The sequence below is a fragment of the Primulina tabacum genome, chromosome 17 (assembly GCF_025594145.1).
Source record: "Primulina tabacum isolate GXHZ01 chromosome 17, ASM2559414v2, whole genome shotgun sequence".
NCBI lineage: Eukaryota > Viridiplantae > Streptophyta > Magnoliopsida > Lamiales > Gesneriaceae > Primulina > Primulina tabacum.
Genome location: NC_134566.1, coordinates 32,896,425 through 32,909,679, shown reverse-complemented (window position 1 = coordinate 32,909,679; position 13,255 = coordinate 32,896,425). Strand labels below are relative to the sequence as shown.

Genomic DNA, 13,255 nt, shown 5'->3' with positions numbered 1-13,255 from the left:
TACAAATCAGACCCTATACTTCTACTTTTAATACACTTAGGTCCTCCAACCTTTGGACATGTCGCTTTTCAGTCTTCAGCGTTAAGGGCCAAAAGTTATCCAGGACACGTCGGCAGGTGGAAGTTTAGAACTTCACCACGTTAAGATAAAAAATTGTAAAAAAATAAATAAATAATTTTAAACAAACCAATAAATAAATATAGAAAAGGTATCGAGTATCTTATATATAGATTATGAATAATATGTGTACATAATAAAAACAAATGCTTATTAATTTAGCTTAAAAATGGTTACTAATCTCTTTGATCATACAATAATTATAATATCGCCTCAAATTTTATTGGCAAAAACATGTGTGAGACGGTCTCATAGGTCGTATTTTGTGATACGGATATCTTATTTGGGTCATCCATGAAAAAACATTACTTTTTATGTTAAGATTATTATTTTTTATTGTGAATATCGGTAGGATTGACTCGTCTCATAGATAAAGATCCGTGAAACCGTTTCACAAGAGACCTACTCAATTTTATTTACTTTCAGAAGTAAAATATAAATATACACAAATTTTACTCTTGAAGCTAATATCTATTTTATTTTGATTTTTTATTGCAAGAGGGGGTGAGGTGTTTTACTTTCGCCATATTCGAACCCTGGCTCATTGATTTATTTATATTCTCATTTGAGTACATTCTGGAACGTACGTGTCGAATTCAAGCTCAAAACAAATCTTGTTCATTGTCATGTCATGTTAGGACTAGGTCTACAACAATCCATATATTGATAATAAAGATTGGAAAATACAAACGAAAACTAAAGAAGATCATAGTTCCAAATGACAATATTTTTATTAATATATTTTCAATCTCTTCTTCGGCTGAAAAATCATTTGATTTAGATGTTACTGGAAAAAGAATCCCAGACTCGAACTAACAATCAGAAAATGCAAGATGCTCTCTTGCAGAATGTATCTTCAACTGGTTGCCTCCTTGAGATATGCAATTAGATCGGCACGTTCTTGAGGTTTCTTCAGTCCAGGAAAAACCATCTTTGTTCCTGGTATGTACTGCATCCATGGAGAGCAACCAGATTAAGTTACCAAAGGCTGTACTTAGATTGACATGTTTCTAGTGGATGGTGATTTTCGGACACCATGTAAATAGCAAAGTTACCAAAGGCTGTACTTAGATTGATATGTTTGAACTTGCATGCAAATAAAATTTGTCATCCAAATCCAGCACATGTTTGACGACAAGTAAAATTGAGAATTTGCAGTCATCTTTCAAATTCAATGTATAGTTAGATAATATACAGGTGGTGAATTTGAGTTTCCCATCAGAACATCACTTCAAATCCAATGATTTTCTTTAATATAAAGTTCATTGTCAAATCCAAATACAGGCTAAGAGTATATGACTCGGCATAGCAGTGTAGACATTATCTGACACAATCAGTTCCGTAATTACCCAAAGAAACATATGTATTATGGCATGTACAAAAACTCTAATAAATCACATGATAGGAAATGATTTTGTATTAAAAAGAAAGACAGAGAAACTATAAACTGAGGGGAAACTAGTCACATTTAACCTCAGGCTAATAATAATCTCTGCATGAATATCAGAACCCTCAAGACCAAATAAAGAAGTGGTTCCTGAATTGGAGTAAGAGTAGAAGGAACACTACATATGAAATGGTTTTAGATGAGAGAGTCGTGCGGACAACACATTATGTCCCAAGTTATCCCTTCAATCTTTGAAGACATAACATAACAGAGCCTCAGGTCATGGGACCCAATTATCGAATTATAATTTAAAAGACACTGCAAATATTCAAACAAATATTAAGAGATGTGCAAATTTTAATCACACACCTTTAATTGAAGTAGACAGAACTTGACATTTGACAAAACTAATTTGTAGGATAACTATGAGAAGACTGATCAAACACAATGACTAGATACACAAGAAAAGAAAGAAATTCAACAAATCACATGTCTTTGAATGCACGTGTACATACCTTCTTAGGATTAAGCAAGTAATCATAGAGCGTATTCTCCCCCCAATGTACAGCCATGTTTTTGTTGGCAGCGGAGTAAGAATACCCAGGGGTAGTGCCAGATTGTCTATCAAAAAGGCCATTCAAGTTCGGTCCTGGAGTTCCAAAACAGATGAGAATTTTCTCAAAGCACAAGCACGAGACCACCATCCCCCACAAATGAAGATATCAATATCATCCAGAATGATAAATATGCAGCCACCAGTGATTAATTGGCAGCCAGAGCATAGGTTTGGGGCAAACTATTTTATTTTTATTTTGAATTTTAAAACTTCGCAGATTGTACCTACACCCCCAAGCAGTTGAACTGAATTAAAATAAACATCTCATTCCCAACAAGCTCAATTATGAGCCAATGACGCTAGCTGCATTGGCTAATGAAAGAATAAAACAGCCAATTCCCTATCATCAAGGTTACCGAAGGGCCCGATTCGTAGAAATAAAATAAAAGCAAAAAAATATGAAATAATTAACAAGAGATCTATAAATGTATTACACGTAAAAAAAACACGTATTTTGATCAATCGCAGCACCACGTTGAAATTACGGATCAATCAGGCATCACCAAATCGCAGATGAACAGATAAAAAAAAAGGATGAAAATAACAGGGAGAGGAGAAGGACCTTGTTTGTGTCCGGCGCCTTTGTCGACAGTATGGCACTGAGCGCACTTGGTTCTGAAGATCTTCTCCCCCGCTTTCGCATCGCCCGGCGGTGCTTCGTTGAATGACGCCATCTAACTTTCTCTCAAGTAAAACAAATGCGATTTGTATAGGTTTCCGAATGGATGGCCTTGGAATGAGTGAATATTTGTGATGCAGCAAGGAAGCAAGAATTCTGAAATAGAAGTCGGCAAAATAAATTTACAGGGCCAAGAGTTTTCAATGACAGGTGGGCAAGTAGAACTTGCCAACGTTAGAAAGAAAAAAAAAATTGACATGTAACTAAAAAAATATATATTTATCTTGTGAGACGATCTCACGAATCTTTATGCGGGTGAATCATATCGATATTCACAATAAAAAATAATACTCTTAGCATAAAAAGTAATATTTTTTCATGGATGATCCAAGTAAGAGATCCGTCTCACAAAATACGATCCGTGAGACCGTCTCACACAAATTTTTACTAAAAATAAATGCTATAAAGGAGAGTCTAGGTCTGTTGATTAATTAAGATTTCAGCAAATAGTCATGGGTTTGATTTATTCTAATTTATAAATTTGTTCAACACTATTTATTTGATTAACATAATTTGTAATTTATCATATTAGTTCGAAATTTTAGTTAATAATCTCTTTAATCATCGCCATTAAATATCCCTCAAAATATATCTACTTTGGAAAAACATTCATTATCTTCTAAGTGTTAAACTATAAATAAACACTCTCAAAGCTAATTACATCTATTTTGTTTCAATTTTGTTTCCATTACAAGAGTGGATGAGGTGATTTTTTTTTAAAAATACAAAGGTGGGGAATTTACCTGTGCTCTAAATTCTGGTAGGCGAACAACTAACTACCTTCCATCACTTAGGCTGTTTTTTAAAAATTTATTTTTATAAATATTTAATAATATTATATATTAACATCTTTAAATTATTTTTTATTTTTTTATTTGAAGATATTAAATTATTGTTTGATATAAGTGGAGAAAAATGACTAATTAAAAAATAAGATCATCTTTTTTATCTTATGATATTAAATTATTATTTAAATTAACTCAATATCATCATTGTTATTATCCTCTTTTTCGAATATACTTGTGAAGTTTTCTCATTCTAAATCGCATATGAAAATGAAATTTGATGTGTTGTGACAAGCCAACAAATCATGTTTCTTGTTGGACTTTGGTTTAGGGTCTATAAAAAAGTATCTTTAGCCGTCTAAACTGGCCGACTAACACTTTCGAGGCGGTCGGTCGTCGTCTTAGCCGATTTTTAGAACGGTGGAATTTACTCTCCAATCTAATTGTCAATCATACAAGTGAGATTTAAACCTATTATTATATGAGTCTTGGACTCATCCTTAGACCAAGAAATATTCGTTGGTGTTTCGCTTGTACCATATTCGAACTCTAACATCTCTCCTGTAATGTGCGAAGATCATGTCACTTCAACGTGACATTTTTTATTTTAATTTTTAAGCGACTATCGGTTGAAATAAATTGCTCAACTATATAGCTTTGTTCTCTTTTTTTTAAGAATGGTTTTCTTTTCTCAATATGTCTAGCTCTGGACTAAAAACAGGATTGGCATCCCTGAAACAAGAATTACAAGAAGACTGCAGACTCCATTAGGTTAGTAGGTGTGCCACTTTGTTGGCTTGCCGTGACTACATTTTACATTTCGAATTCAAACTGGAACAAATCTTGTTCACTGTGATGCCATATTACGACTAGGTCCATGACGATCGATTTAAACTTGAGATAGAAAATTTCCCGCTAGAGAAAAAACATCAAAAGATTACCAATAAAATTAATCAAACAATCTCACAGTGCAAACAAAAACTGAAGATCAGAGTTCCAAGTGACACGATATTTATTAACATATTTTCACTGTCTTACTTGATTATACCGAGTAAAAATTCAAATTTCGCATTAAAATTTCTCTACTGCTGGCATGGACGAACAGATATGAGCAACCGATTAAAAATTCAAAATTTGCATCAAAATTTCTCTACTGCTGGCATGGACGAACAGATAATGAGCACAGCTTAGAATACGGAATCTCTTATTCGGCGAAAAATCATTTGATTTTAACTGTTACTAGAAAAAGAATCCAGACTCGATCCAACAATCAGAAACTGCAATATGCTCTCTTGCAGAGAATATCTTCAACTGGTTGCCTCCTTGAGATATGCAATTAGATCAGCACGTTCTTGAGGTTTCTTCAGTCCAGGAAAAACCATCTTTGTTCCTGGTATGTACTGCATCCATGAAGAGTATCAAATATATTAGTGAACACTGGACTCCGAAACAAGTAAAAGTCCTTCTCTTCACTTTACACGTTTCTAGTGAACAGGTTATTTTCAGACGCCATTTACATAGGAAGGTTACCATAGGCGGAATTTAGATTGGACATGTTTGAAATTGCATGCATAAAATCCATCATCCAAATCCATCACGTATGTTTGGCAACAAGAAAAAAATTGAGAATCTATAGTCATATTTCAAATTCAATATATCCCTAGTAAATCTAAGGGTGAATATTCATTGTCAAGTCCAAATACAACCTAAGAGTATGTGACTTGGTATAGCAGTGTAGACATTCTCTCACACAATCAGTTCCATAATTACCCAAAGAAACATGTGTATTATGGCATGTAAAAAACTCTAAAGAATCACATGATAGGAAATGATTTTTTATTAAAAAGAAACAAAGAGAAACTATAAATTGAGGGGAAACTAGTAGGCATTTAACCTCGTGCTAATAATGATCTCTGCATGAATACCAAATAAAGAAGTGGCTCCTGAATTTGAATGAGTACAAGGGAACACAAGATAAGAAATGGTTTTAGACGAGAGAGACGTGCGTACAACAAGTTATATCCAAAGTTATCCCCTCAACCTTTGAAGACATAACACAAAATATGAAAATTCAAAAACAGAAACAGATAACAAGAGATGTGCACATTTTAATTATGCTTGATAATAGAGAAGCAATATTATTTAATTGATATAAATTAGAAACCATGTTGGGCGGCAACCGATGCCAACGAGAAATGTATGGACCGTGGAATTATTCACATCCTTGGTTGGCAGAAATTTGAAGATGCAGTTAAAAAGATACTTTAATTCATGCAAAAGATGAATTATATAATTGTTTTTTTGCAAATAGCTGATGCTCAAAACTCAGACAGTTCACGGAACCATTACATTGACCAGTCATGGTATGATCGTGGAGGTTAAACTTTGAAATCGTATTTATATCACAAATATAAACATATACTTTTAAAAAAAGTGAAATGGAATCTGCAAAAGTAAACATAAGATAATAAGGTGTAATAGTTTATTCAAAATAAAATATTATGTAAAATTTTCATCCATGTGTAATGTACTTTTCGACGTTCATTTTTCAATAATTTTAGATGCACGAATATTGTAAAATAAGATAACATAGACAAATAAAAAGATAAAAATAACACAGACATCCACTCCATGGAAAAATGAAATACTTTCATGGTCAAGTCTATGTATAAGAAAATGTGCAGAGACGGACTCTGTCAGGCTAAGAAGAATCACACACAAACATACACACACCTTATTGAAATAGACAAAATTAATTTATAGGATAACTATGAGGAGACAGATCTGCACAAATGTTAGATACACAAGAAAATAAACAAATTTAACAAATCGCATATTTTTATATGCATCTGTTTATACCTTCTTCGGATTAAGCAAGTAATCGTAGAGTGTATTTTCCCCCCAATGTACAGCCATGTTTTTGTTGGCAGCGGAGTAAGAATACCCAGGGGTAGTGCCAGATTGTCTATCAAAAAGGCCATTCAAGTTCGGTCCTGGAGTTTCAAAACACGTGAGAATTTTCACAAAGCACAACTACGAGACCATAATTCCTCACAAATGAAGATATCAATATCATCCAGAATGATAAATATGCAGCCACCAATGGTTAAAATCATTAGATTTTATTTCTCACTTTCCTCAACAAAATCCAAATCCAAAAGTCGTATAATTGAATATATAATCAAATAAATCAGGACAATCATTTTTTTGGTAAATATTGCATTTTGCCACGTACTAGGTTTCTGGATCAGATATTTTTAAGTACAGGGACAAAAAACACCAAGAATCTGAATTAATGAAAGAATAAACCAACCAACTCTCTATCAACGAGGTTACCTCATAAAACAACGTGCTCGATTCGTCGAGATAAAATCGAAACAGATTAAATAATTAACAAGAGATCTATACGTATTGCAAATATTTTGGTCCAACGCAGCACCATGTTGAAACTACGGATCAATCAGGCATCACCAAATCGCAGATGAACAGATCAATAAAAAACGTTGAAAATAACAGGGAAAGGGGAAGGACCTTGTTTGTGGCCGGCGCCTTTGTCGACAGTATGGCACTGAGCGCACTTGGTTCTGAAGATCTTCTCCCCCGATTTCGCGTCGCCCGGCGGTGCTTCGTTGAACGAGGCCATTTAACTCAAGTAAAACAGATGCGATTTGCCTTGGGGTTTCCGGATGAGTGAACGGTGATACAGGAAGATAGCAAGAAACGGAGCCTCCAGGCTATTTTATTGGCACCTCGTTATACTATTCTGGTTTCGGTAGGCTGAATATTTTATATTTATTATTGTTATTTTTTTAAAGGAAATAAAAAAAAAAAAACTATTATATGATGAGAATCTATACGATCTGATTGTTCGGTATTGTACATCTTTTTTTTATCATTTATCATTATCATTATTATTATTATTTTGACTTTTGCCTAAAAAAATAACCAATGAATATAAAAATAAAGGAAAAATTATTTTTTGATATATTAACTAGTTAAAATTTGAGTTTTGATTTATTAAGTTTTTTTTGGAATACTAAATTTTGATTTTTGACTATTTTGGTCAAATTTATGACGTGTCAATATGCAATTTTCCATGTCTCAATATCACATTAATAATTGGACAAAATAAGCGAAAATTAAAAATCAATTTTAAAAAATTAATAAACCAAAATTCAAAATTAATATTCTAATAAACCTAGAAATTGGTTGAATTAGGCCCCTAAAAGACCCTTCAACTGTAACATTACTTGATATCAAAAAGATTGAAGCGTTCGGAGTTGTGCATAACTTCTTTTGCGTTTGAATTAAGGGTAAACATACAAATTAAATTATTTAGGGACATCGAACTTTTTTTAAAAAGCCCACTTTTAATTGAAGTTTGGCTGATTTCGTATTCGCGTGATAATTACTCAATAATTCATAAATGAATTTTACTGTAAACAATGTTGCTCTAAAAACAGAGTTATATTTGATCTCTACGTCTCCTAAAATACGCAGCAAATCACCCAATCATCAGAACGGGTAAATGTGTTGCCCCATAAATATATAGGTAATCAACCGACCTCAAACAAGATTACTAGCATAGATGAAAACACGAAAGTAAACCGAACAGCCTTGATCATAAATAAGCTGTAAATTTGTCATCAGAAGGGGCAATTCAAAAAAGAGAACCACCAAAAAAAAAACTGGGGGAGGAGCGACAAAACCACAAACCACTATATCTCGATCCAAAATTAGCCAAAAAAAAAATCCTTATTCATCCAAAAATCCTTTACAAACAGATTCAAGTTCATCACAAAAATATTCTTCATCGAGAACATTTTGGCAGTAATTAGTGTCCCGGCGAAGTTTCAGCAATATTTAGTGTACCGGGCCTTGAGCTGTAGGAATCATTGGCCAGCCAATCTGTCTAGGCTGGCCAGGAGGAGTCGAAGTGAAGAGACTCAGCTCCACAAAACCTGCTCCCGAAGACTCCTCTATCTCCATTGTACGAAAAGAAATTGACCCACGATTTGCTGAAGCAGCTGAGTCTCTTGCAGGGCTACTCATTATAGTCCCACCAAGAGGGGTCTGATTAGCAATTAGAGATATAGTATCGTTATATTCGTTTGTTCTCTTCAAAGATAGAGAGTCGGCAACAGGAAGGTAAACGAGCATGCACATGCCCACACAGGCACAACATAAAAGGGAAAGAAAAGCTACGAAGGCTATGGCATCATACGTGAGTGTTTCTGGCCCAGATAGGACGGATAAACCAAGCAAAATGACTCGTAACGGGAAAAAACTAGAAATTGAAAAGATTAATGTGTACACTCTCTTTTGCAAACCCTTGTTGATGACCAGATGAAGAATTCGCCTACCAAGGCAGAACAAGTAGGCAGTTAGCACGGTGGCAAAAAGACCAAGAAACATGGTACTCAACAGAGGGTAAGTGCAGAGGATAACATCACTGTTGTTTATTTCAGACGCAGTTCTGATGAAATAAGGAGGTAGTTTGGAATTTCTGTGCTTCTTATACTCGGGTCCGATTAGAATAACTACAAGCTGAAGAATAAATATGGGGAAGCAATATAGAAGAATATATCCAGCTGTTTTTGCGTTCCACTGCCTGCTTAACGTTCCAGATCTCTGTAAAGATGCACGAAGAAGGAAAATGAGGGTGAGAAACAAACATGGTTCTGCAAATCCCAGGTTTGATACGATATAACATTTGCAAATATTTTCCTGCCATCTCAAACTTAGGGCATTCAAGACTCGCCCGTTGCGCCTCAACAGTTTCAACCTAATAATCTCACCAATACCCCACCAAACAGCAAAAAAGATGAATGTGATTCTGATAATCCAAGGACCACTAAAATAACTGAGCTGAACAAGTCTTCGATCGCGGATCCGATTCCGGAAGTAAAAGGAATACACAATGCAAAACAAACCTAGAAGGAATAATAGAGCAACAAGACAAATTGTCGCCACACCAAGTGCATCACCAACAAATCTCGTCAGGGGCATTACCCAAAGCACGGATTCCACGCATGCTCTCCGCCAACATGAACACCAATAAACCGTGTTGAGTACAAGATCCCTCTGAAAAGCTGCACACAATCTGAGTACTGTCGAAAGCAACTGTTCAAGGATCCTACTGACTCCAAAACAACCATATAAGGTCACTTGATAGAATATTTAGGCTTTACTCAAGCTAAAAGCCGGAAAAGGTCAGAATTCTGAGTTTATCAAGGTTTTTTAAAGCCTCTATGGGAGTTGGTTTGAAATCCTCCGCAAACAGTAAGAATTGAGGAAACAAGTGACCTTCAAGGACAGCACCACAAGTCTGACAATCTACAAAGTGAATAAAGGCACAAAATCATAAATTCATGTTCCTGCAAAGAACACATTAAACAGCTGAGCAGCTTTAAATAATCACATAAGATGAATGTTTCCTTCAGCAATCGATATTAAATAGATGCTAAATACAGATCACATCCTATGATCATGCACGTGTATGAGATGGGATGCATTTACTGGCATATTCCAAGGACACAAAGTTAGATGCAGGAGGCACCTTCCCTGCCCTACAATACTAACAGCAGTTTTATGATCCTCTCATGACAAGAACAAAATTAACCTACGAATACTGACAGTGCAAAGCAAAACAAATTACATATGAATAGAATCTAGCTGCTGGAAGTCCATAGAATGATGATCAAGCAAAGCTAGTTTCACAGGACAGAAGAAAGTGGAAATGGAAATGATAAATAATATGCAATAACACATGATTAAGCAATCGATTAAAACCAAGGCGGTCAATCACAGCAGACACTGAAGCAGTCAAATACTAAACATATAGCAACCTGCACAACCCATCAATTGCAATAGATATTTGTGAGTGCACTACACAATTAAGAAAATTCAAGATTTATTCAAAATCTGACAAAACTGGAAGATTTTCAAATGTGGTAACTTTCACTATAAAATTCAGATATCCAAAAATTAAATATTAAATTAAATGTGTCTCGATACACATTCTAAAATTAGGAAACAAATTAAAACTTCATGGAAAAACACAGTTGTAACATGCGGTATATTAGAACAGAAACTTAAATTTAGATAAAACTATAATATCCCTTTACTATGTGGCACCACGGTACTCGACGGTTAGGAATATAAACACTGAAAAACATCTCAAAGATTTCAATGGACATAGACCAGCCTGATCGCACAAGTGAAGCTAGTATAATTTAATAATAACGCAGTTTTGATAGCAAAGAGACATACTAGAGGCAATAAATGGAAATTGAAGTTATTGGCCAGCGCAAATTACATAAATATTCTTTATAAAAACAAATTACCATGATCCATTAACGGTGTCCAAAATACTTTTAAAAAGCTTCCATCCAATATGAACACTTCACATGTGGCATCTCTAATTAGAAATTGAGGAAAGACAGATATCAAGATTCAGAAATTTTCATGTCATCAAAATTCCAGAAAACATACAAACACAGAAAAATCCAACAGCCAGAGATACAATGAGATACTTATTGATTAAAAAAATTCAATAGATGGAAATCTAGATTCCCCTTCAGTTAAACATTTAAACTTTCCATGCATCAAAATCAATTAGCCCCTTACACACACAAACACACACACTCTGACACACATAACTCATTGAACCATTCCCATAATTCTTAGTTAAGCTAACTCTCCACTACAAAATTGAACATATAAACATGGGAACAAGCAGATGATAAAAATAAACGACTTCAATTCATGCTTACAATTTACAATAAAAAGCAATCAATTCATCTCACAAACACCTACATTAGGATTAAAAATCAAAATCCACCAACTTCACAATCAGACAACCAAAACTCTCCATACACACATCACAACCGTAACATGCACGGCTCTTCTCCAAGAGGAAAATAAGCATAGCAAAAATGGAAAGAAAACAAGCCGTGGCGATAAACTAAAAAGAAAACAAAAAAAAATATATGCAAAATCAGCACCATTCGTACAAAAACAACAATGAAGCAACCAAAGATAAAATTCCGAGAAAAAATCAGAGATAATAAAATCAGGAGAAAGCTTACAAGTTCCCACACAACGATCCAACGATCCCAAACTCAAAATGCGAAATCCGCCGGTAAATGCCAAAAAAAACCTAGAGAGAGAAAACAAGAACTCAACAGAGGGAAATTTGCTGTATGTGGAAGAGAGAAGGGGGAAAATTGTAAGGTAGAGAGGACTAGTCTTCACTTTGTTGCTGACAGCCTGTCGCCAGCAAATGATCCATACTCGTCCAAAAATAAATTATACACATTATGAAGGACTATAAATCATAATAATTCAAAACTTGATGGGGTAAATTTTCTAATATTTAAGTAATTGACAGGGTTTATTTCAATTTTAAATATTCCGGGGGTTTGATTGGACAGGCTGTACACAGCTGGGCGGGATGCTTACGAAGCTGTAGGCTCGGATTGTGTCCGAGCCTAGCTGTCGTATCGGTTGGGCTGCCTTTACGGTGAATGTTCTTCCATGTATTTTATTAGTTGTAGCCGTCGATATTTTGATGAGTCTGCATCAGCCGTTGGATGTATACAGATTTTTTAATTTTATTTTTTTGAGAAAATGTGAGTAGATGTTTAATGTTTTGACTTCTTATGTATTGTATTAATTATCCGACAGCTGCTACTCTAGGATTCTAACAAATTGATGGTTGCAAATTTTTTATTACTTATTCTCAATCACAAATTCATATAAAATTATTTTACAAATGAGATAAATATTTTATCCAATTCAACTCAAAAAATATATATTATTTTTTACTGTAAAAATATTATTTTTAACTCTAAATCTAAATTGAGTCAATTTGTCCAAAAAAATAGTTGACATCGTCTTATAAGAGACATATCATATATAAAACTAAAAAAAACCCATAAATAAAATGGTAACAAAATGTATTTCTACAAAGAACAATTGCATAAAAGCTCGTAAACACGAACCCAATAGGTTTATAAGGAACACAATGGAAATTTTTTCCTAAAAACACGGACAAACTAAGGATAATCAGATACAAAAACTAATAGAAAAAACTTGTGTTAGACGATCTCACAAGTCGTATTTTATGAGACATATCTCTTATTTGGGTCATTAATGAAAAATATTACTTTTTATGCTAAGATTATTACTTTTTATTGTGAATATTAGTAGGATTGACCCGTCTCACAAATAAAGATTCGTGAGACCGTATCACAAAAGACCTACTCAAACTAACATACAATCACATTTCAAAATCAGATATTTTAAAAAATGTAGAATTTTTTTTGGCTTTCTTAAATATCCATGCCTTCTCAAAAACACATATCCTAAATATCCATGTAAACAATGTCTACATATGCAAACATAATGCAACCAAAGCCTCGTCTTTGTGGGAAAATCATTTAATTTGGAGCTAAAACCGAGTTATGAGATTGTGCACCACTTCCTGCAACTGGATGATTCATGTATGAATTCGTCTTGAGATGTGATATTTTGGTTTTTAACATCGATCAAAATACACATAAAAATGTTATTTTCTTAATTAAATAGTTGACCGAAATTATTTTACAAATGTTCCCTCTCGCGCTTGAAGAAGTATTTCGTCAATATTTTTTTGTCTGTTGTGTAAA

At 34.0% G+C, this 13,255-nt stretch overlaps 3 protein-coding genes across 6 annotated transcripts; all 3 read right to left on the bottom strand.

Annotated features, from left to right (window-relative positions):
• Positions 1 to 749: 749 nt before the first annotated feature.
• Positions 750 to 2,972, bottom strand: LOC142530858 (cytochrome c-like). The gene is made up of 3 exons (XM_075636735.1): positions 2,683 to 2,972; positions 2,020 to 2,153; positions 750 to 1,066 (listed from the first exon to the last, which is right to left on the bottom strand). The coding sequence occupies exons 1-3, from the start codon at positions 2,792 to 2,794 to the stop codon at positions 974 to 976; spliced, it is 339 nt and encodes a 112-aa protein (XP_075492850.1). The 5' UTR covers positions 2,795 to 2,972; the 3' UTR covers positions 750 to 973.
• Positions 2,973 to 4,576: 1,604 nt separating this feature from the next.
• On the bottom strand, positions 4,577 to 7,379 carry LOC142530857 (cytochrome c-like). The gene is made up of 3 exons (XM_075636734.1): positions 7,116 to 7,379; positions 6,444 to 6,577; positions 4,577 to 4,984 (listed from the first exon to the last, which is right to left on the bottom strand). The coding sequence occupies exons 1-3, from the start codon at positions 7,225 to 7,227 to the stop codon at positions 4,892 to 4,894; spliced, it is 339 nt and encodes a 112-aa protein (XP_075492849.1). The 5' UTR covers positions 7,228 to 7,379; the 3' UTR covers positions 4,577 to 4,891.
• An 808-nt stretch (positions 7,380 to 8,187) lies between these two features.
• Positions 8,188 to 11,833, bottom strand: LOC142530856 (uncharacterized). Of its 4 annotated transcripts, none has more exons than XM_075636731.1 (3): positions 11,675 to 11,831; positions 10,931 to 11,004; positions 8,188 to 9,961 (listed from the first exon to the last, which is right to left on the bottom strand). In XM_075636731.1, the coding sequence occupies exon 3, from the start codon at positions 9,591 to 9,593 to the stop codon at positions 8,448 to 8,450; it is 1,146 nt and encodes a 381-aa protein (XP_075492846.1). In that variant the 5' UTR covers positions 9,594 to 9,961; positions 10,931 to 11,004; positions 11,675 to 11,831; the 3' UTR covers positions 8,188 to 8,447. The 4 variants fall into 4 exon arrangements, with proteins under 4 accessions (XP_075492846.1, XP_075492848.1, XP_075492847.1 ...); XM_075636733.1 differs by having other exon boundaries at positions 8,188 to 9,920; XM_075636732.1 differs by lacking the exon at positions 10,931 to 11,004 and having other exon boundaries at positions 8,188 to 9,920; positions 11,675 to 11,833.
• Positions 11,834 to 13,255: the final 1,422 nt, after the last annotated feature.

Coding starts and splice junctions, on each gene's coding strand:
- LOC142530858 (XM_075636735.1), bottom strand. CDS start 2,794: ATGGCGTCATTCAACGAAGCACCGCCGGGCGATGCGAAAGCGGGGGAG. Junction 2,154..2,682: donor AGGCGCCGGACACAAACAAG/GTCCTTCTCCTC, acceptor TTGGAACTCCAG/GACCGAACTTGAATGGCCTT. Junction 1,067..2,019: donor ACTTGCTTAATCCTAAGAAG/GTATGTACACGT, acceptor CCATGGATGCAG/TACATACCAGGAACAAAGAT.
- LOC142530856 (XM_075636732.1), bottom strand. CDS start 9,593: ATGCCCCTGACGAGATTTGTTGGTGATGCACTTGGTGTGGCGACAATT.
- LOC142530857 (XM_075636734.1), bottom strand. CDS start 7,227: ATGGCCTCGTTCAACGAAGCACCGCCGGGCGACGCGAAATCGGGGGAG. Junction 6,578..7,115: donor AGGCGCCGGCCACAAACAAG/GTCCTTCCCCTT, acceptor TTGAAACTCCAG/GACCGAACTTGAATGGCCTT. Junction 4,985..6,443: donor ACTTGCTTAATCCGAAGAAG/GTATAAACAGAT, acceptor TCATGGATGCAG/TACATACCAGGAACAAAGAT.